The sequence below is a fragment of the Balaenoptera borealis genome, assembly GCF_965194805.1.
Source record: "Balaenoptera borealis genome assembly, chromosome: 2".
Lineage (NCBI taxonomy): Eukaryota > Metazoa > Chordata > Mammalia > Artiodactyla > Balaenopteridae > Balaenoptera > Balaenoptera borealis.
In genome coordinates, this window is record NC_138867.1 from 53527208 (window position 1) to 53552138 (window position 24931).

The 24931-nt window shown below is 35.5% G+C and overlaps 1 protein-coding gene across 12 annotated transcripts in view; it reads right to left on the bottom strand.

Annotated features, from left to right (window-relative positions):
• ADAMTS6 (ADAM metallopeptidase with thrombospondin type 1 motif 6) overlaps window positions 1-24931 on the bottom strand; it is a 274672-nt gene that overhangs the window by 38153 nt on the left and 211588 nt on the right. For 6 of the 12 annotated variants that reach the window (XM_082383163.1, XM_082383162.1, XM_082383166.1 and 3 more), the window contains 5 exons: window positions 19396-19559; window positions 18832-18970; window positions 18074-18162; window positions 2917-2962; window positions 2694-2823 (listed from right to left, as the gene is read on the bottom strand). In XM_082383163.1, the coding sequence (XP_082239289.1) occupies window positions 2694-2823; window positions 2917-2962; window positions 18074-18162; window positions 18832-18970; window positions 19396-19559 (568 nt within the window). Of the gene's footprint in view, window positions 1-2693; window positions 2824-2911; window positions 2963-18073; window positions 18163-18831; window positions 18971-19395; window positions 19560-24931 lie in introns of all 12 variants that reach the window. The other 6 variants (XM_082383167.1, XM_082383165.1, XM_082383164.1 and 3 more) reach the window with 3 other exon arrangements.

Below are 24931 nucleotides of genomic sequence, written 5' to 3' on the forward strand. Positions count from 1 at the left end.
GTGTCTCAAAGAGTAAAATATAATTCCATTTGAACCAGAAATTTTATTCCTATTCATTTAGCATAAGGGCATAATTATAGAGAGCAAAATTTTAGTAGCAAAAATGGTTAATGCTGTGGAATAGAAAGGGATCAAAAGCTAGGACCCAGACAAAATTGTTCAACAGTGGGAAATCAATTTAAATAAATAATGACATATCTACTAAATGTTGTAGATGATGTTTAATGTTCAGAACAACATAATGTTCAATATGTTGAGAACTGACTACAAAGCATCATAAATAATATAATTCCATTTTTTATATACATGTGCCTATGTAGACATAGAAAAAGATGAAATATATAGATCAAAATATTAACAGTGGTCTTACAAGTATTGTGGTTTTTTAGTTTCTTCTTTCTACTTATCTGCATTTAAAAAATTTTATGCTTTAATATGTATGACAAAAACCAAATATGATTATCACATTGTCATCTGAAAAACCTTCTCTCTTCCACACTCATTTAAAGTCTTACTGAATTCAGTAGTTTTTCAGTGAGCCTTATCTCTATAATACCAATGTCTACTGGGTATCTTATTACATATGACAACCATTCTGAATAATTAAGATTTCCTTTTTCACCGTCTGAATTAAAGGAATAAAGAAGAAATTAAAAAGGAACTAAGAAAAACTGGACTGATAAAAGAGAAATATTTTAACTATGTATCATTAGCTCTTTCCAACAAAGAAAACCGTCTGTCTAAATTTTCTATCTTTTTCAAATTCCATTTTCTTACCTCCAAACAACAAAAAAAAGTTAAGAAGTAACTTTTTATTTCCGAACTGCAAAAGGAAGGGAAATATGAAACAATTTTAATTGCGTAGGTTAATTCCAATACGTCAATTATCCTTAAAATGTTAAAAAAAAAAAACTCCCATGTAATATCCAAGCACATGATATATGGAATGAAATGACCAACCACTGAAATCTCAAAGGATGTTTGAATAGCATTTGAACTTAAACAAATAAAAAAGCTGAGGCCAAAATAGAACAGGTGTGACCAGGCCCACTCAGATGCCTTAAATGGCTGATCATGACAAACATAATACTTAAAGTACTGGGTGTCGGGGAATTAACTTACTGGGTTGAGGCTCACAATTATATGAAAATATGCTTAAGTTACTGGAAACGTCAAAAAATATCTTGTGGTTTTTGAGCATCACTTTGTTTTATATAGCTTTTCAGTTTCTCTTGAGATAAATTTATAAAAATTAGCAGAAGAAAGGAAAATAAAAAAACAATTAAATATCTTGTCTTTGTAATACATATCATAGGTTGTATTTCTATACTTTCTCATGTCTGGCTTTTAAGGAGTTAGTTACATGGTGATCACATTTGAAAAAGAAGAGACATGAAATTTTAAAAGTCTTAGAATAAAAACTTCTATCACCCTAGATTCTGTGTTCCTTATTTGGTAGCCACTGCCCTAAACTTTTTCAAGAGACTAGGAGTGAGTATTTCCCTTTAAGATTAAAACATTCAGGCAGACACTGACTTTGGATATTGAAAGTTCAAAGGCATTATTATTTTGGAACAAATATCAAGAAATGCATCTTGCTTTAACCATATTAGGGACCTGCATTCTTTATCCATTGTAAGTCCCAGATTTTTGTGACTCCACTTTTAGAAAAAGGATTACTTCATTATAGAGCTTTCCTCTCCAGTTCTAGGGAGCTTGGAATACATAATCTCATTTGCCTACTCTTGTTTTCTTTATCAATTTCATATTGGGATAATTAGCTAATCTGGGGGATAATGGTTACTCTGATTTCTCAAACAAGAATGAAATGCCATTCACACATATTTTGTCTTGCCATTGTCAATCAGGCAAAATCCTTACAAAGATCAGTATTTTCAGGATTAACTCAGCATCTCTGTCCTTTTTCACATAATTATTGCCTTTTGCTCAAACAAGAAACCTTTCTGTTCCTACAGATTATACAGTGTGGCCCACTGATAGCAGGTCTCATATTTTTAAGTTTAAATTTTTTAAAAGTCATCATTAAGATGGATGGGCTCTCTTCTTGTGCCTCCCTTTACAGTGAGTTGTAATTGCTACATTAATCAACAGAAAGGGACTAAAATACACCTCTAGGCCTGTACTCTACACTCAGAAGACAGGATGCCTTAGGATGACAGAACTTAAAACTGGGTCAGCAAATTAAAGCACTGATACTCCACTACAGAATATTTCTAAACCATTTAAAAAGTCTTTAAGCCTTTAGGATAAATAGCTGGAAAAGATAGGACTGCACGCCCATCTACTATATTTTACTGGATCTAAGACACCATTATTTTAGGTACCATTAAAGAAAAATAATGCCGATTATTATTGTAAGATACCATCAATTGCAAAATGAATCTAATTTCAGAGATGTTAAAATGCAAATGATATGTGCTTTAGAATTAATGAAATATGACAATTGCCAGCAGTATGCCAGGATCAACCTATTGAAGTTCCTGCTTTAAAGGGGTTAATTACTAAGTCCTGTGGATAAACAGGAATCAAAATTCCACCCTCTGTGATGTTTTACCCCCTTTTCTCAGCCTAATTTATTTATATCGTATGAATGTATGTTTCCAAATAAGAATATCTAATGTTTTTCTCTTTGCACTTGAAGAAAATAATTCTCACTTCTTTCTCTTACTTACTCTGGTGGGCAGGGCTCAGTGTTGCAGGTTCTTTGATTTTCAGGTGGCTTACTATCAGGGTCACAGTAATTGTTCTGGACAATGGAGTTGTCGTCCAACCTTTTACAGACCACCTCCTGTCTTTGGACACCTTGAGAAAAGGAGGACATCATTAATTGAAGAGTAGTTTACCTTCCAGTAAGTTAGGTATGCATAGCTTTCCTCTGTGGGGAATCAACCTCACTGGATCGCTGCTGTCTTATCTGTTCCAGAAACACTTGACTGCTCCTCTAAAAAGGAGAGAAGACCTGGTCATTATATTGCAAATTTAGGCAAAATTATTGTTCTCATATTTAGAAACATAACTGTTTTCAAGTTCAGAAAAGAAACTATTGGTAATTTTAAACAATTAGTATTCCCATTTGTATATTCTTCTTCATGCTTTCCTTTAAAAAAAGAAACTTTATTTTCCCAAAATATCATCAGATAAAATGTATGAATATATATTTCAGTGCAAAACAATGGTCGTATATCTATGTAAAAACAAAACATTAGGGACAAATTTACTTTTTAATATTTTGTAGGACAAATCCAATCAATTTAGTCTTTGTTAGGAACACGTAACATTCACACATTTCATTTTTTCCCCTTGCATTTACAGATTTATTTCTCTGAAAGCCCACAAAGTCTAGAATTTAAAGACTGCAGTGAGCCTCTTTGGACTGCAACCCATCAGTAATCTGTTTGCTTTGATAGAGTCGGCCCTTGTTGATTACACCACTGGCAAACAGATATACACATATTCCATCAAATATTAACTTACAAAATACTTATCTCATTCTTAAAAATTGGTCTATGTAGCCTGTTTGCCACAGCTAAAAATATTCTCATAAAATTTGTAAAATTCTAAATATATGTTTATTATTTATTGGCAAAGATATCCACCACACCTTGCTCACATTTCACAAAATACGAAGACACACACAAACACACTCTTATCTGTAAACATGCCTGGTGAATAGACTTTATGCAGATTCATTTTCTCTTCAGTGTGGAGGAATCAAAAGAAGCAAAGATAGGTGTATCAAGGTCTCAGAGAAAAGTCAATCTACAAGACAATGTTAAATGTTCCAGATCCTATAGAGGTAGCAGCTTACTCCCAGAATTGAAAATAAAAGCACAAACTAAGCTGTCCCCCTACTCACCCACCCCATCTCTATAACCCGGTAGGCTAAATTACCTAGAACCAGCTATAAAAGCAGCATTAGCAGTATCCAAGCAACTACAGCTTCATACCTACCTAGCCCCACACAAACCTTCAGTTTTTCTTTTTTTTTTTCTCAGTTGCTTTTAGTAGTGCCCTAAAGAAAAGAGCTTGACCCCAAATTAGGGAAATCAATGTGAAACAGGACCATTCAGTGAAGGAAACTGTCACCTAAAGAGCTACGCACCAAATGCTTCCCCAAGGTCCTTTAAACATCCTGGGACGTCTGCAGGTGGGAGTACCTCAGTCATCATGTTTTGCACACTTCTAACTAAGCACTTTGAATTTAAAGATAGGGAAATCTCTTTCCTTGATGGAGAAAACCATTAAGTCCCATAGCCTCCATGATGGTGGTGAGCAGATGAAGAAGGTATATTTTATTACTTGCAGTGACCCAAGGCTCTTACTGATCAAGTTTTTTGGTTTTCCTAAATTTAGGGGTTTAAAATATAGCCAAACAACTTACTTGCAAAATGTCTCAGAGTATGTGCTGTATTCATTCCATCCCAACCCCCTGAATAGGCCAAATATCTCAGTTTATGCGACAACAGTTTGGAATTTTTTAACTATTAAACTTTAGATTTTTGAGGGAAGAATGATTCACATCAGGCATAGCTTTGACCCATTCACAGATGTTCCACAGTATTCACCACATATCTCCTCATTGTGTCATTCCAGTGGGCAGATAACTAAGTCCATGTGATTCACCTGGACAAAAATCTCTATTATTAGTCATAGGATTCAACACCCACTGCCACAGTGGCTCAGAATAGCCATCTACCTGGGTTCAATACTTGCTCCTATCAGGAGGAGCAGGGGACTGTTTTTATAGGTTAGCATGGTTATTTTTTTAAATAACCATTCAAATATGATTATACTTGGAGGGGGGAGACTCAAAACATCCACTTACACAAAGGATTTACAACTTCAGCCAACTTTTATAAATACATTTAATAACTAAAAAAATATGATTAAACTTGCAATAAGGAAGTTGGCATTCAAGCTAGTATCTCGGTTGTTTTTCAGAAAAGGATAAACTTTTTATTTTTATTTTATTATTCTGAGGGAGGATAAACATTTCCAACACTACAAAACGGAACTGATATTGTTTTATATCAGCGGCAGAAACATCAATTTAGTTTCTACAGGTTAAGATAAAATTCTACTTCCTTTAAAAACCTTAGAAATGTTGTTTGGTTATAATGACATTAGTTTTTAAAAGTAGCCTTTAATATAAAAGCAAGGCCTCTGAATCACAGATGAGATATTAGTTATTAGAGGTAAGATTTACATTTGATTTTAAGATAAATTCTAGCCATGTATGATCTTGAAAAAATTCAGCTACATAACATTTATTGTTAAAAATTTGGAAAATACACAAAACCAGAAAGAACAAAATAAAAATTATCCACAATCTCATATCTTTGCTCTGGACCTTTATTTTTAAGGCTATTTTGTTCTTTGGTGGGATCCAGTAATTAATTTAAAATTACATAGTACACAAACTAAAAATGCCAGCTAAATATGGTTGGCATTCATTCATTCATTCATCCATTCATTCATTCATTCAATAGAGAATAATTACTGAATACAAGGCACTGTACTTCTTATGAGATATTGAGCTAAGTGCTGAGAATTACAAATTGACTTAATTTTGTCATGCCTCTCAGACTTCTTAAAAACTAGAATTTAGGATATTTGGGGGTACATTTCACCTTCATAATTTCAGAATGCTATTTTTTATGAAGTGAAAATTAAAGTCCTTGAATAAGCAGCTGAAATAACTGTATTTTACAAAGATGCATTTTCCTTGCATTCATCTTTTATTAATTTTCTTCTAAAATGTCATATTAGACAGTGTGGTATTTCACACTCGAGAACTGACTATACTAGTAATCTATTCCAAACCTTCCTAAAATGCTGAACTATCTCCCTTCAATAGCACAAATCTCCTTCCAACTTTTACCCCCACACTTGGCAGGTTTACAGAATTTTTTTTTTTTCTTTTTAAATCAGCAGCAACAGAATAACTCTCTAAACCAATGCACCTAATTGGATGGATTTTTCAACACATACTTTTGGATTAAGGAAAATGCAGCTTTTAACTTTAGAAAATACAGATCAACTGGAAATAATCTAAACCAAGTCAACAAGAGAAATGATTGAGTTTTGCATCTTTTTATATGATCAACTCTCCTGTACATAGCTTCTTTTAAAGTAATCTGTAAAACATTGCTAAGAAGTTGATTTAAACCCTTTCAGGAATAATTACATCCAGTTACACAAAACCACTATGCTTTCAAATCTAAAGATGTATGGTTTATAACCCAAAACATAAAATGTCCGTATAACCAGTCAGTATATGCCTAATCAAAAACAAAATTCTGGTGGCTTAGTACCCATATCCCCTGGAGATATGCAGGTGTTCTGCAGAATTTAATTGGTCAAACTTAAAATTGCACTAATTATATTTTATTCTTAAACACCTGAAGTTACTGGCATGCAAATTCTATAACCAATTCTGTTTTTAAACGCAATTCCTCTTCCATGCTTAAAAAAAAACCAAAAACTTTAATGGTTTCATATTACAAAACTTAAGTACAAAGATGCCATTACCAATATAAATTTACTTTAAACTCTCTAAAATGGGTGTATCCTATTTAGAGGCTTTTAATTTGCTTACCATTTTGGTTCTTTGATACCAAAGATGGTTTTTTTTTTTTTAATCTATTTTATTTTATTTATTTATTTTTGGCTGCCTTGGGTCTTCGTTGCTGCACGCGGGCTTTCTCTAGTTGTGGCGAGTGGGGGCTACTCTTCGTTGCAGTGCGTGGGCTTCTCATTGCGGTAGCTTCTCTTGCTGTGGAGCACGGGATCCAGGCACGCGGGTTTCAGTAGTTGTGGCTCACGGGCTTTGTTGCTCCGCGGCATGTGGGATCTTCCCAGACCAGGGCTCAAACCCGTGTCCCCTGAAGTGGCAGGCGGATTCTTAACCACTGCGCCACCAGGGAAGCCCCCAAAGATGGTTCTTAACACGGAAATGTAACTCTTATTTTTAGCCTGGAAGTTTAAATTTGTCAGATCTTCTATTTAATTTCTGCTAATAGTTAAAAGTTACAGATGATCTACTTGCCTATCAAAGGTTCTGTTGTCCAGTGGGAGGGAGGAGTACCCAACTTGAATCACTGCTCAAGCTACACATGAAGAAATGGCATTTAGTATTTTGAAGTAGCATATACCATAGGAAAATGAGCAAGAAGTCCACCAAGCTGCACGTGAGTCCTATATGGAACCCTTCATCTGTTGTGCTTACTCTAGGAAATGGTGATGGTTCAAGAATATAGGGTCTTTTGCTCAGCAGCTGCAGAGCCAATCCTGAGTGAAGACTTCAGAGACCATTCCTCCTCCTCTTCATTTCTTGCCTCCTTTTCAGTCCCTCTTCTACTCTTCTTATAAGCTGCTCAATGTTCTCATGTCCCATCTCTCTTCTTTCAGATAATTAAATCATTTAAGAAGTTCATGTGTAACAATATTTAGCAATTTATTGCTTTTCTCAGGGTAGTTCATCATTTTAAAAGTAGAGAGAGGGCACTTAATGCACAGAAATTACGACTTGAATCTCATTTGAAAGAGTGATATGTATTAAACCAAGAAGGATGTGGGAGAGGTTAAGGGCAAGAGAAAGATCTTCTAGGTCTTCTCAAATCTACTCATAAGAACCAGCATTTCAGTCCTAGACGATTCAATTGGTAAGTGACCAGTCTATAACTACATGTAGGTCAGTAAGGGAAAGAAAGAAAGGAAAAGTGTAACTTTGGGATTGATGGGCTAATCAACATCTAGATAATTTAACCTAGTGGCAAAGCACATCCTATCTACACAAGAAACAGTTTTCTGAAGAATAGGGGGGGAAAAAGTTAATAAGTCAGAGCTTACAGTACAAATGTGGTTGGTGGCTAAGGCAACAATTTGCTTAACCACAGCATCCAAAGTAGCTAGCAACCAAGACAACACTATATAACCACAGTATACCGAGCATATGGCCAACAACATTAATTTAATCTAAATCTTCAGTGCAGATAGCATCCAGAGAGCAACAAGTGCCAGGAAAAAAATGTCTCTCTGCTCTGCCTTTCATGGCTGGAATCTGGCTGCTGTGCTGTGTGATTATTGGCCAGACATAAGCATTTGTAGGGCAGAGCAAAGCCCATCTGCCTTGGATCTAACAGCTGGCATCAGGGTACCAATCAGCTCCACCCATTTGCTTCCTTCTTCTCAAGAGCCTCCTGCTAGTTTTTATCTCCCAAAGGTTTTCTTTCTCTGCCTTTCCAGTGTCTTCCCTTCTGTCTTAAGCAAAATTAAATGTCCCAAGGAAGCAGGATTAAGAAAAGGAAAATGCAGGGGCTTCCCTGGTGGCGCAGTGGTTGAGAATCTGCCTGCTAATGCAGGGAACACGGGTTTGAGCCCTGGTCTGGGAGGATCCCACATGCCGCGGAGCGGCTGGGCCCGTGAGCCACAACTACTGAGCCTGCACATCTGGAGCCTGTGCTCTGCAACAAGAGAGGCCGCGATAGTGAGAGGCCCGCGCACAGCGATGAAGAGTGGCCCCCACTTGCCACAACTAGTGAAAGCCCTCGCACAGAAACGAAGACCCAACATAGCCATAAATTAAAAATAAATAAATAAATAAAAATTAAAAAAAAAAAAAGTTTAAAAAAAAAAAAGGAAAATGCAGCTCTAAAAATATTTATTTTTCTAGAGCAGCTCTGTTTAGTGATGGTAAAGTAGGGTGGCGCATGCATATACTGCGTTTATTTGAAATCACTCTATCCCTGGAGAGAATTCTGACTACTCATTATAAATTAACAGTAATCTCTTCCATGGAAAGGTCTAACTTAACTCATTGAATTCCTACTAAGTCTAAGCCACGGGTTTTCATTATCATAAGGGGGAAAATGAGTGAGACAGACTTGACCTCAATGAGATTACATTAATAATGAAGGGAGGGGATAAGGCAAGTACCATTATAATTATATTATGGAACCTACCTTATCTAATATAACAATGCACTTTCAGATGTAATATTTTTAATTTTACAGTTCCTTCATTTTGTTATATTGCTGTCTGATTTCTCTTTCCTTGATCTTCATGGATCTTAAGAACTCTTCTCATAGCCAAATGTCTATGATGTAATTCCCTTTCACTTTATCTTGTTACGATATTTTCTTCTCACTCTGACTTCTGCCATGTTTAGTAACTACCTCTTTTTGAGTTCTAGGCAGTTTAGGTAAATGACCTAAGGCAAGTTTTCATTCTCCTTTGTAAAATGAGACCAAAAAATTAGATGATTTCTAATGTTCCTTTCAGATCCAAAATTCTGTGAAAGTTGTCTTTTCTTTTTTCCTCCACAATTCAATTGTTCATTTTTCCCCCCTTCTAGGTCTGCTTTCCCCCTGTACTTTACAGAATAATAAGTCTGGAAAACAGGCATTTGTTAGATTCCATTTGGTTCTGCATCGTGTTTCAGTGTCTCATTTCTTAGCAGCGTGAGGTACGTATCAAAGGGGTTAGACATGTCAAGAGGCAGAACACTAACTAGAAATAGGACTTTGTGAGAGACAAGTTTCCTAATATAAAGAATTAACTCATATTATACTAAAAAGGAATTTCCATGAACTTTAGTAGGAGCTTATTTGTTTTGGGTATTTCATTAAACATTTTAGAGGAATGATGCTGGAGTACAAGGAGGTCTTGAGTTTCTTCCACACATTGTGATGGATTTATTACCAATAAAGAAGCTTTTCTTTAATTATATATAGAATCCTTTTCTTGGAACCAAAGAGTAAATATTTCAGATTTGAATTATAACAAGGACACAATCATAAACAAGCTGTATAGTTTTAAACTAAAATCTTAATTTTGTTTAGATAAAAAATGGGAATAATAATATCATAATATCCTATAAAATCTGAGTGATAATGCTTATCATTATAAGAAGTTTTATTTTTTCCAAAAGTATTTTATGCATAATACCTTGTAAAGATGCATAGTGTTATGATTGTCAAAAATGAGATTTGGGACAAAATTTCAGTGAAGTGACACATAGACCATAAATACAATAGGAATGCACTTAAACTTTGGTTTCAGCCTTACCCAAGTTTTTCAGTGAGTAAGATGTATCCAGGCCCTATTCATGTTAGAGAAGAATATAATCTCTAAAGCAACAGAAATGAAATGGAAGAGGAAGGAAAACAGCATTAGGAGGAATGTTTTAGGTTAGCACAGATTTCTTGCCCTCAGTTATAAATCTTAACATTAGAGAAAATGCAAGCCACAATATGCAAGGGTAAACAGTAAAAAATGTCAGGGTATCAAACTAAACTTTCATATGTAAATTTTTTACAAGAAGTTAGAAAGCTTAAATTATATTGAAAATACACAGGAGAATTCAAAGAATTTTTTAAAAAGTGTATTCTATAGGGGAAACTACATACTTAAGGAAAAAGATAAATAGAAATAATTATTAGAGACAAATGAAAGAAAAAACATATTAACTTCCGAACCATGAACCAGCCAAGAGCATGAGTTTACCTAGAGGAGTAGCCCTCTCAAGGGCATGTTACATGAGAACTGAGCCAGGTGCAATTGATGGCTACAGAGCATAGGCTTTTGGGAGCTGTGATGTTCACAGGTGCCCTGCTCTGATGCCTGGTACAACTAATCCCATATGTTAAAGGGTACTCTTCCTTCTCAACAATGAAAATGAACTGAAAGAAGGGGATGATGGGAGAGAGTGAATAGGGGAATGCCACAGTCAATGCAATGACAGACTATTGTCTAGTCTTACAAATATTTTATTTTTCAAAGACCAAAGAGAAAATTACGGAATAATGAACAAAGCTGATGCAAATCTTTATTCCTTGTAAACTCAAGTCACGTTTTACAAGGGACTTGTATCATTAAAAATATCACAGTGATCTGTTTTATGTCTAAGTTTGGTATATAGAGGAATCAAATGTAAAAGGACCCTCATAGTTTCAAACAATAGTATAACTTCACACAGAAAATATCTTTTATAGGGAATTTTTCTTAAACACTAATTATATAACTATATTTCTTCAAAGGGAAAGAAATGACAATTAGTCACTAAAGGGCTTTTAATCATTCAAATTCAAATTTCCATCTGGTATCTTTTACTTAACTCTGAAAGTAAATTTTGGATGGTAATTCCTAAATCAAAGTGAAGCAAACAATTATAAGATTTGACTTATTAATGTCTTTCACACTTAATTTCAATCAAGTCTATTTTGAAACTTGAAAAACAATTGAATTTTGTTTTCCTCTGTTCCATTTTGGGACCCCCTCCACTTTGAGTTTCTTTCCAAGTTAAGTGAATATGTCCTTTGTAAGCTGCAATACGTGTTAATGGTCAGCTGACCATTATCAGTGATGTTAAATATGTTAGCCATGTTAGAATTAGCAAAGAAATTAAAAGGACATCTGTGAATATGTAAAGCATTTGCCTTTGTTTTATCTGGTACTTTGAGAGCTATTCTCTTTCAGTCAGATACTAGTACTGGCAAAAAGACTGCATTATATTTTTCTAATAATTACTTTTTAAAATTGTTATTTTAGAATGGACTTAACCGTACTTTTAAGTGCACAATTATAGTTCTGTTGTATCATTCTTGAAAACAATAAAATATGTAACATTAACATAAAGTGCTTCCATAGAAACAGTGTAGAAATATCCAGCTTTCTAAAGGGGCCATGTAATCTGCATGATAGATTCATTAAAATAATTTGAAAAGTCTATTATTAATAAGTGGAATAGTGTGGATTATTACATAAACTTGTTAGGTAGTAAACTGCAAGGGAGAATTTGCTATCAGGGGCTCTTTTAAATATATAGTTTCTTTTTCTTTTCTCTCTTTTTTCTTTCTCTTTAATCACCCACTAACCTGAAACTGAACTAACAGAGACAGAGGAAGGAAGCATATTCAGGAGGGCACATCAGAAGAAATACTTAATACAGATATGAAGGAGAAATTTACATATTACTCAAAACCTCTAGTTTCTTAATGGAAGTGCAGAAGAGTCTCCATTTTTAAACTCTGAACATCACCAGGACGCTGAATAAGCAGTTTATATGCATTTTTTTCCTCTTACGAAATGAAGTTCACCATCTACTGAAAGGAAGTTAGGTGACTAATTTTTATCCAACTTTACGGACACTCGTTTGAAATCAAGAGTTCTCAAACTTTCCTGGTTCACAGTACTCTTAGTGTCCCAGTACTTTTTTCACAGCCCTCCCAGGCAGAAAAAAAAAAAAAATCTGAGTTTCACTTATTAAGTAGTTAGGTCCAAACAACTCAATAGTAATAATTTGTGTGGTGTATGACCGTGTCACTGTGTTTCCATTGAAAACGTACAATATTCTGCAGTGCCTCTTGTGAGTCTGCTGTAGTGTCCTGGGGTACTATGGGGCGGTATGAAAAATATGGCCCTAAATCAGGAAAATATAAAATAGTACTTGGAAACTATGTAAAGCATCTTAAAAATCTTAAAGAGTAGAAACCAGTTTCAATATGTATAAGAATCCAGGTGAGCCAGGTGAAACCACAAAAAGTAAAATAAAAAGAATTTGCCCTAGTTAAAAAGAGGAAAAACATAGAAAATCTTTTTAAAATTTATATGCTATACACACACACACACACACACACACACACACACACACAACACACTAGGCTTAAGATGCCATCCAGGGAAGAAAAAGAATAACAAATAAAACAAGCATCTATATAAAATTTGAACGTCAAACACACAATAAAAATTAATTAGGCTATGTAAATGTAAAAGAAAAAGTAATGATAACATTCTAAATGGTCAAAGACAGTTGATCAGAAACATTCCTGAAACACTCCATTGTATAAGTAAGAAAAATCTGTGCTCTTTGATCTTCAAACAAAATGAAAATTGCCTCTAAAAATAAACCTGTCTCCCCCTCCCAGTCCTCCATCTAAGCATAGCTTTAGCTTATCTTTTTTTTTCCCCTGAGCTGCTAAGCAATGAATGTTTAGCAGAGAGATGCCTTTGTCAGCAGAAACCTGACCAAATTGGTATGCAATTTTTTGGACTTCAACACAAAGAGAAAGAAAAGCCTAGAAAAAACAATTTGAAGATTGTTCAAAAAACAATCAGAAGTGTCAGTAGAACTGATTGCAGGACAAAGACTGTATATTTACAGTATAAATGTAAAACTAATACATGAAAATACATATGTATTTCTGACCTTTCTTTGCACAACTAAAGGATCCTTAAGGTTTCTTTCCTAACAGAACAGGTACAACAGTACAGCATCAACTCTCAGTTAATTGGTTTTGGAAGTTTTGCTTTAAAGCCTAAGGGTTGTATTAAATAGGCGGAGTTGCGGGGGGGCGGGGAGTAGGGTGGGGGTGGAAGGGGAATGGTTTGAATAGTGGGAAATGAGAGCACATCCAGAAAGATAGGGGAGGAAATTATCATGAATACTGCTGCATTTTGCAAAAATTCATTCCCTAACAAAAACAACAATTTCCTAAAACAATAAAAGGCCTTCTCTGATTACAACTATAAGTCACAAAGAGAAAAAAAGTTTGTTATCAGTTTTCACAAATGTTGAGTTAAAACAGGGGCCTCATATTCTGACTTGTGAGTCTAAATTAAAGTTGGTTAAGTACATAACCACTTATTCATTTTAGCTCCCTAAGTACCACAGAAACTTGAAATGAGAAGAAAGAATTTTGGAAAATCTGTTTAGCACAATTGCACTTGATCTTAGCCAAAAGGCCAAGAAACGATATTTAGCACAATTTCAGTCAGTTTTGAAAGCATTAATTAGCTGCTTATAAATGATCCATCAGGTAAAGAAGAAAGCATGTAAATAAACTAAACTACAAAAAAGCTTTCTAAAGGCATGTCCAAGGCCAATGGTCACACTGAACAAAATTATGAAATTAATTGGTATTCTACCACTTTTTTCATTCCCTTCTCTGATGTCCCTAGCTACTTTCCCACCCCAGATGCTTATACCTAAATCCCATTAACCTTTGCATTCAACTAGTAGCCAACTAATAACAGAGATGTGAGTTAGTAATGCTCCCAGAGGTATTTGCATCTGAATGTAAATTATTTGAATACTAAATAAACCTTCAATTAGCCTCAAAGGCAGTACTTCTCAACCGTGGCTACACATTAGAATTACCTAGGGACCTTTTAAAAATCTGATGCCCAGGCCATACCCCCAAGCAATTAAATCGGAATCTCTGGGGGCAGGCCCAAGCGTCAAAATTGTTTAAAGTTCCCCAGGTGATTCCAATGTGCAGCCAAAACTGAGAATCATTGCTTTAGGGAAAGCATTTGAAAAAATGAAATTTCAAGCTAGTAAGGGAGAAATTCTTGAGTGGGGAATATATCATGTTGCTCTATTGATGATGTCAACTGATGAAAAAGCTCTCTTCAAGGTAAAGGACCATTTTTATTACAAGAGAAAATGCTACATTAAAAAAAAAAATCACTAGACTTCTAAGTCTTGATTTCAGCGTTACTTCACTTGAGTATTATCTGTAAAACAGGAATAACAACAGCAGTGCCTATCTCATGGTGCTACTGAGAATGAGCAAATGAAACATGGCACCAAAAGATGTTTCATAAACTGTAAAGTTTTATTTGTCATTACATAGCTGAGCTAGAACCATTTATCATTAACAACACTAGGTGTAATGTGATTATAACTGTAATATGGATTATTACCTAAAGGATATGTCACTTTGTTTTAATAGACATTTATTTTATGAAATCTAAGTATCTAGCCCAATGTTTCTTGAAGTATGGTTGCTGAACCAGTATCACCAGCATCACTTGGAAATTTCTTAGAAATGCAAATTCTTGGAGTCTGCCCCAGACCTACCGAATCAGAAACTGGAGGCAGAACGTAGCAATCTTGTTTGAACAAGCCCTCCAGGTGATTCTGATGCACACTACAACTTGAAAACCACACATCTAGCCAAACATCACTAAAAAGAGAGTATATATAACTAAAATCAAAAGATGAATATACATTATTTTTTCAATCTTTAAAAGTCACAGTGCAAAGGCATATCGGCATAAATTACTACTTAAAAAAACTCCTAAAGCTTTGTATTTTAAAATAGTACAGTTCTCACTACCTAGCCAAGCTTTATCAATCAACACATTAATCACGAATACAACAGTAGTATATAAATTTAGGAGTCAGATTAATTACAGAGTATAGAAACAAAACTCTAGTGGGAGTAACAATGGTTCAGAAAATAGTCAAGTTTTAATTCTCTCAAAGGAAAAGTCATAACTGTATCTTAAAAATCACATTTATCCTGAAGACAACACTCCACAGCATCTCAATGTTCTTATTCAGGCTACGGAAGTGTGTCAGCACTGACTCAGAGAAAAGACCATTTCTTGGACTGAATCACTAGCAGTGCTTCCTGCAGTCTTAGATTTGTCACTGGGTCTGCTAAGCAACAGAAAAACAATCTCAAAACTTCTTATCTTAAAAGATCTCGTAAGAGAAAATATCAACATTGCTCCCAAACTCAAAGTCCAAAGGTCGTGAGAACATTGAACAGTCTTGTGAGACTGCGATAGAAAGTTCTTTGAGATCTTTCTTGTTCCCTCTTTTTCCATTTTAAAAAGTTCTGGCAGTCTCAAGATACCTAGCACCACTTTGGAAAGATGAGAGTGGAGTATCCCAATTAAGAACACACGTTAGTATTCATCCTTAGTTTCTGAGTGAAAACTGAGAAGAAGTGACTTTTTCCTGAAAGATTCCCTAACTACAGATGAAGTTCCATTTACCATTACTGAGCAGATGACTCTGGCTCTCTCTTTGATCAAGATTCCTGAGTCCTAAGGGATTTTCCTTTCCTCAATCCTAAACCTCCTGTATTTAAAGAACCTGGGGTTAAAAGTGGGGGTATGTGTAGGAAGAATAACTCCAATAATTGATATCTGTACTCTATATTCTAGGAAATATTTCCAACCTATTCAAAGTAAACAAAAGAATACAATCAAAATTATACTATCTTTCCCTGGCAATTGCTTTGCCCCACCTTACAAGAAAAATAACAATTCTAAACTCTCATTTCCCACACTGGAAAGAATAACACAAATATATAATTGCCAAAATAATTAATTCCTTTTGTTCATTCACTTATCTGTAAGCATTTATTGAGTTCCTAGTATGTTCCAGACATTGTTTTAGATACAAAATGGGTCTAGAAAGATGCATAGACTCCAGTGATGAGGACGTGGATTCTATGTGTCTAGAGTGCTGTTTCAGTTTCTCTGTCAACCAAGACCAGTGGTACTCAAACTTGAGCAAGCATCAGAATCACTTGGAGAACTTGTTAAAACATAGATTTTGGGGCCCCACAAAGAGAGACTCTATTCAGTAGGTCTGAGATGGGGCCCCAAAATTTGCATTCTAATAAATTCACAGGTGACATTGATGCTGCTGGTTCGGGGACCGCACTTTGAGAACCACTTACCAAGAAATGCAGCTCATCACACTATGCCTGCTGATTTTCAAACACTGTATATCTCTCTTCCAAACAAGGCAATGGCCTTATAAAGGCTTTTCACTCACAATTGAGCAGAATTACAGTTCCCAGAACCACCTCAAATATCTAGGATTGGTAGCTCCAGAAGAGAAGAAAGAAGTATAAAAAATAAAGAGAAAATTCTCTTTCCAGGGGCTTTGCTTCCTCCTTGTTTTTCTTTTGTTTTATGCCCCATCACAAGAAATCACTCTTCTATTATGATTTCTCAATACAAGTGTTATGGAAAAGAATAATGCACATTCAGATTTTTCATACTTCCTTACTTTAATAAAATCATAGTTTTTCTTCTAAATTCAGTTCTCTTGGCCTTCTCCCCCACCCCTTTTTTGTTGCACTATCTCCTTTCTGAACAAAAGAATAGAGTTAGAAGGAACATTGAGAATTCACTTAATCCCTCCTTGGCCTCAGACAAGACTGTATCTAAACCATCCCCAAATATAGCAATTTTCAGTACAAAGATGAACAGGCACTAAGAACCTCCCAGTCAACATTCTGTCACATACTTGAAGATACTATCATAATATACTTTCCCTCAGCCTTCTCTTCTCCAAGCTAATCAACCTCGACATTTAGACTACTTCAGTAGATTTCCTGAACTTTAAATTATTTTGACTCTTCTTTAATAAGTTTATCCCACCTTACCTCAGGGCCTGAATTATGTATTTACTGTTATCATGAAGACTTCTTTTTGGTATGTGAAAAGGGGAAAGTTAATTTATAGATTAAATAAAAAGGAATTTAATTGGAACAAAGAAATATATATATATGTATATATATATATATATATAAATGCCACTATAATATAATATAATGGCATTCACTTGAACAATTAATTTCAAATATCCTTTATTTTGTTAAAAGAAATAGTAAAGCCCTATAGTTTTTAAAACTTTATAAATCACCAGCCATTTCATACATAGAACGGATGGGAATTAGAGATCTTTTTAAATATGCCACAGATTACACATAACCATGTTTCATGACACTTCACACAGGAGGAAAACATTATTATTGTTCATTTGCTTTTTTTTGCATAGTGTTTACTACTTAAGTTGGAGTTGGAGATTATCCATGATTTAATTTTGTATGAGTCTAAAATTACTGAATGTATTATTGTGATTATTCACTTCTGTGAAAATAATTTCTCTGATTCAAGCTTTGAGAATCAGAAGTGTTTAGAGAGTCAGTGAGTACAGGACAAGATAGGATGAAGTCCATGTAAATCATGTGTTTCTGAGAGGTTCAGAAAGGAAAAATAGGTCATACATTGGAATATGGGGTAAAATGGGATGATTCACTTTAGTTCCATCTCTCCCATTCTAAATATCACTATTCAAAATTGAATCTTTGCTTTCGGAATGGTGAGGTGCTCTAGTCCAGCACAGGCCTGAGGGATAGGTTTTGTCTCCTTGCCTATTGGGACCAAGGTGTACGGTGGAGGCGATGCATTTAGTCTCCAGAGAGAAGGAAGATGCTGCTTGCACAGCACTTCTACTCACCAGTCCATGCAGCAGCAAGGGTGTTGGCTTTGAAGGAAGCCAACTGTCCTGCTCTCCCAGCCAGAGGTAAAGAATTGCATTGGTGGCCACTAGAGGGAGGAGGATTAGGAATAGAGTAAATTGTGGGGAAAAGGCACCCATGAAAAACGCACATGGGACAACCAACACATCACCAACCACCGCCTAGCAGCTACCTCTCTGAGGGACTATCATGGGGTCTGCAAACACCATTAACCCAGAGACCCAGACACCAGTAATTATTGTAGTATCCCAGTATATAGCCCCTTAACTTGGATGGCTGCAGAAGGGAGTTTGAATAGGATTGTGGGAAACATACAAGCACACAAACACAAACACACAAGCACACAGACATACATTCTCATCCCCCATTACAAGACGTTACATCTGTGCCGTCTGATTCTTGCTCATTTTCTTATTTAAAACTCTTGATGTTCTTTACCAAGAATGTGTTCACGAAAAGCAAACAGCCCACCTTCAAGATAGTCTTGGGAGAAGCACCAGCAGAGACACTCATTGTGCCAAGATGTATTTTACCAACAAATCTGTACAAATTACATGAGGTTAAAAACAAACGGAATATAATATAATTAAAGCAAAGTTTCTTTTGCTAAATTACAGCTTGAAGCAAACCTGCAAGAAATATTTCCAATTAGCTTCTTTAGCAAACACAAAGCATAGCTCAGAATGTTTTGCTTTCCATCCTGCCCTCTGGGTGGGCTGCCTAGTGGGTGTCTTACCTCCAGCACAAGTAGCTGAGCATTCTGACCAAGGCTGATGATTCCATGTAAAGCCAACTTCATTGTCTCCACTGCCCGTCCGGGTGATGGGAACGTTGAATTTATACCTAATTCCCAAATTCTGTTCCTGAAGCAGAACCTGACATTGAAAACAACTGGTGAAGATAATTAAAATACAATGAGCCTTTATTCAGATATTTATTATTTCTTTTGAAGAAGAAAATGTCACAATGTAAGTCTTAAGGGAAATTTAAGACAACTTTTAGAACACATGCAGTTATATTGAATTTTCTACTTCTGTTTTCATGGGTAATTTGGAGCCATTTCTCTCAGTTGCCTTATTTGGTTATAAAAATATTATTCAAGCAGGCATTGAAAAGACCAGTCATATGGAAAGAGCACTATGGTCTTAACTTTACACAGACTTTTACACCATTGGGCATACCATTTTACCTTTATTTACTTTAATTTCACCACTTTAATTTCAGATGATAAAGCCTGCCCCTTCCTACTTCACAGGGCAGATTACAAAGATTAGAAATGAAGCGACAAAGGCATATTTACCATGACAATGAGATTTTCTGAGGTGGGACCTAAAGCTTCTAAGGATTCTGGTTCATCGGTTGGCCTCTTATAGTGAAAAGCTGTCCCAGCAACATCAAACTTCCTAGGCCAGTCAATAGTCCAGGCACCATTAATATAGTAATCATCCCCTTCAGATTTTAAAGCTAAAAAAAAAGAAAAAAAAAAATCACTGTCTACCTAAAAATGTGAAACTTCATTTACCACAATGTCACTCATTAATAATTGCACTGACGTGTACAATGAATATCTATTTCCATTTAGAGATGGGAATCTTTTTTTTTTTTTTACAGACAACACCAACAATTTATTTTCTGTTACTCAGATATACATTGTGAAGTGATTTCTAATGAGGTGCCAGGAATTCTACCACAGAAACAGAAATATTTGGTAATCTCCAGCCACTGATGGTAGAAATTCAGTAAGTACATTCTTTCTCATAGATAATGATGCTATATAATTTGGTAAAGTAGAAGTACTGTGATTCACCTGCCAGTGAATTAGTGTCTCAGAAAATACCAAAAAATGCAGATGATTCAAAGTCAATAAAAATTTTCCCACAAGAAAACATCAGACTCAGACAACTTTGTACAGAGTAGTTCTACCACACATTCAAGGAAAAAATAATTTCAGTGTTTCAGAAAATTCTTCCAAGAGGATAGAGAAAGAGAATACGTCCAATCTCATTTTATGAGTCCAGCATTTTCATGTTCAAACCTGGCCAGTCAAATAAATCAAAATTATGCAACAACAGCACTCTTGAACAAACATGCAAAATGTAAGTAATTAAATAAAATATTAGCAATTGGCATAAAGTAATATAGAAGTTAACACATCAGAAGTAAGGTAAGCTTATCCTAGGATTGCAATGCTGGTTTAATAATAGAAAATCAATTAATATACTTTTTCATATTATTAAAGGAAGAAAGGCAGATGATTACCTTAATAGATGCAGAAAAAGCATTTTTAAAAGTTCAATATTCATATATGATTTAAAAGAAATTTTAGTAAACTAGGAAAGCATGAACTTCATTAATTTTATAAAAGGCAAACAAAAACACTCAAACAAAAATGTATAGTAAACATCAAACCTAAAGATGTAATGTTGAAGGCATTTTCTTTAAGATCAGGAAAAAGTTAAGGATGCCTGTTACCATCACTTCTATTCAACCATTGACTGTGGGATCTAGCTAGTGTAACAGAGTAGGAAAAAAAGAAATAAAGGCAATAAGGAAGGAAAAGAAGAGCCAAAAGACTCATTTTTTTTTTTTTTTTTGCAGATGATATAATTTTCATCTTAATGTAAAAAATCTAAAAGAAATTATAGAAAAATAAGACATTTAATAAGGAAGTTTGGCAAGTTTTGATATAAAAATCAATATATGAAAGTCAGTTGTATTACTACATCAGGAAGAGCAGTTATAAAGCAGTTTTGAATGAGGACATTCTCAGTGGCAACGTAAAATATAAAAATACTTAGGAATAATTCTATCAAAAGGCAGGCAAACTCTTAGTGGAGTAAATTATGAAATTTTAATAAAAATCATCAAGGATGATCTAAACAAGTGGAGAGAAATAACCTGTTCTTGTAAAGACTCAGTTTTGCCTGTATTAAGCTATAGATTCAGTGACTTTCAATAAAAATTCCCAAATGGTTGTGGAGAGCACTGTGGTGCTGCAGGGCCTGGTAGCATTCATTTATCAGCAGGAGGTGGAAGCAGGGAGAAGAGGAAGGGATCAAAAGTTCACAGAAGTGGACATTCAAAAGTGGATATAGTACATAAGGCAAAAACCCTATCAGCTGACTATATTCTACACAAGGGCCTGAAAGACCTTCCATTTATTAGAACAATATTGTGCTGGGGCTTCCTTGGTAGCGCAGTGGTCAAGAATCTGCCTGCCAATGCAAGGGACACAGGCCTGAGCCCCAGCCCGGGAAGATCCCACATGCCGCGGAGCAACTAAGCCCGTGTGCCACAACTGCTGAGCCTGCGCTCCAGATATGTATCTAATAACATATTATAGCAATCTAATAGCATATTAGAATTGGCCCCGCACTGCAATGAAGAGTAGCCCCTGCTCACCGCAACTAGAGAAAGCCAGCGCACAGCAACGAACACCCAACACAGCCAAAAATAAATAAATAAATAAATTAATTAATTAATTAAAAAAAAAAAAAAGAATGTGCTGGTGAGACAGGCACCAGCATCACTGAGATGCTCTTCTCTTTAAGCTTGGAACTGTCATTACAGAACTGGGCTCACAGACAGCAATAGGGATGATCCCAACATACTAGAGGCCAGGAGGCATGGCGTAACCATTAGAATGGAGGTGGGCACAGTTATCACAAACAGTAACAAATTAGCATGGCAGTCAGGAGCAGTCATGGAGATATTTAACAGAATACAGTCTTCCAAGGGGCCCAAGAGATGGGCACTTTTCTGATCCAGACCCACTGAGCTTAAGCAGAGGCTGGGTGACGAGGAGATAGGATCCTACAACATCACAACACCACAGCACTCAGTGGTAATTTTTCCTCATCTTTCCTCAAAGGACATAAAAGCCATTACCAGCAGGGAAAGGGAAAATCCAAATATATTGAGGACTGTTGGGCACAGGGACTGAGTTGACCTGAAGTGGCAAATGATGCCCCTTGTTTAGGATAAGGGCACGTAGAAGTAAAGTAATAAAAGGAATTTTGAACCAGGTCTAGCTCACAGAGTGTCCACTGAGTCCATGAATCCAGTCAGTGGTCATTTCTCTCAGACGTGAATTTAAAATGGAAACAGTATACTTGGTAGCTGGCATAACCTTCACGTTTATCTCTTGATCTGTAAAATAACACCTATCCCAGTGGGGAAGACCAGGTTGAAGTCTCTGAAACTTTTCTCCTTCCCCCAGCTAAAACAGTAAACTACAAACAATATTGCATCTTGGAGTGGGGGCGGTGGGAGTGTGGATTGCCAGAGGTGAATGCTACCCATAAGGTCTTAAAGTGTGCAGGGGTGGTGGTCTCTACCATATACCTATTTACTTCACTTGTGTGGCCCCTATAGAAACTAGATAGATCTTTTTGGATGATAGTAGTCTGTTGCAAACTCAACCAAGGGTACTGTTGCTGTGCTGGATGTAGAGATGGGATTCTTGACCATTTTCTTAAGCACAAATTAAAATAGTAATTTTCCATGTGAATGTCAAGAAGATATTAAGTATTTATAATGTTATTGATAGAAAGGAATGAAAGGCTTATCTATAGGAATAAAAATGTGGAACTACCAAGGGAAATTATGACTAAAGGAATAACTGGGGATGGAGGTGGGGTTAGGGAGCAGATTTTCCTGTCCAAATATTAAAACGGTAATTATACAAATATGGGGTGGGAACAACCTGTGGTATGGCACACAGATGGACAGAACAATACAAAAAAATGGACAGTTAAGAAATAAACAAAAGTATATATGGGAATTAATATATAACAAAGGAAGCATCCTAAATTAGTAAAGGAAAGATAACAAGAAATGGAACTAAGACAAAAGACTAGCTTTTTGGCCAAAAAAAAAAAAAAAAAAAAAGTGCTGAATTTGTCTCATTCTTTATATAAGAATAGATACCACAACTCCATTCCTAGGTATATATCCAAAAGAAGTGAAAATAGGTACTCAAACAAATGTATGTACATACATGCTCATAGTAGCACTATTCCCAATAGCCAAAGGTAGAAACAACCACATGTCCATCAATGGATGACTGGATAAACAAATTGGGGTATATACAATACAATGGAATAACATTCAGCCATAAAAAAGAATGAAGATACATGCTTCAATGAGGATGAGACTAAAAAAAAATTACACTGAGTGGAAGAGGCTAGACATAAAAGGTCACATATTTTATGCATCTATTCATAAGAAATATCTAGAAAAGGTAAATCTATAGGGACAAACAGCAGGTTGGTGGTTGCCAGGGGCTAGGGAATGGGAAGTAACTGCTTAATGGACACCGGGTTCCTTTTGGGGTGATGAAAATATTTTGGAATGTACTAAATACCAGTACGCTGTTCACTTTAAAAATGTTTGAATTCTATGTTATTTGAATCTTACCTCAATAAAAACAAAGTTTAAAAAAAAGAGAGAAAAGAATAAATGCCAGATGGGTAAATATTTAAACGTAAACATAGTTAAATCATAAAGTGGTAGGAGAAAATGTAAGAGTACTTTTTAAAAAATAATATTGGGGGGCTTCCCTGGTGGCGCAGTGGTTGAGAATCTGCCTGCCAATGCAGGGGACACGGGTTCGAGCCCTGGTCTGGGAAGATCCCACATGCCGCGGAGCAACTAGGCCCGTGAGCCACAACTACTGAGCCTGCGCGTCTGGAGCCTGTGCTCCGCAGCAAGAGAGGCCGCGATAGTGAGAGGCCCGCGCACCGCGATGAAGAGTGGCCCCCACTTGCGACAACTAGAGAGAGCCCTCGCACAGAAACGAAGACCCAACACAGCCATAAATAAATAAATAAATAAATAAATAAATAATTAAAAAATAATAATAATAATATTGGGGTATTGAAAAGCTTTTCTAAGCATGACCAAAACCTCAGAAAGTATAAAGAAAAAGATTAGTAGATATGCATGCATAATTTTTTAAACCTCTATAGGAAAAAACATATAAAAAAGTTTAAAAACGTGATAGAAAAAGGGTTATTAGCACTACTATACAAAAACTTCTATAAATAAATGAGTGATAATTTTGATAATGATTATCATGCTTTGACAGTGACAAACACGTCAGTTTAATTTTTTTGTTAGTATGCTAGCTTCTTCAAAAACTTTATCAGGCCAGATAAACAAGCAGGCCCAAAGGACTAAAAGGGTCAGGATGCAGAGAGTCTCTGACTCTCTGGACCTCTGCCACTTGTCCTTAAGAGTATAGACCATTTTCATTCCCCCCACCCCCATCTGCCTGGCAAATATATCTGTACTTTCTTGACTTCACATATGTTATAAAATTCATCTGATTGTCAAAAATAAATCTAATTAATCTTTTGAGATAAGAACATGTTAACCAAATTTAAGGATTATTTAGTCTTAAATTTGTCTTGTATTTAAAATTTTTTATTTTCAACTCTCACAGTAATAGTCTGTCTCATTTGAAACATCAAAATTACTTGGTTATATAAGGACATCTGAGCCTGTATCACATGAAACAGTAAAAACAAAAATAAAAACAAAACCTCTAGCAGCTTTGAATTCTCCTTCAATTTAAGCTCTCACTTTCCATTTTCCCATCTACTCACTTAAGGAATCCTAACTCACCTTTGCTGGTACCATAACGTAGTTCAGAAAAACACCAAACATTTAAGAAGGACTGAATAAGAATTTGCTAAGGGAGGAGGATGTGGCATTATGGACAAAGAATTATCAAAGGGAAAACATCTGATGTCTTACTTTTGTTTTGATTCTTGCTGATGCAGAAGAGAATCTAAAATTATGGTGTAAAAATAAAGGAGTCTTCCTAAATAAAG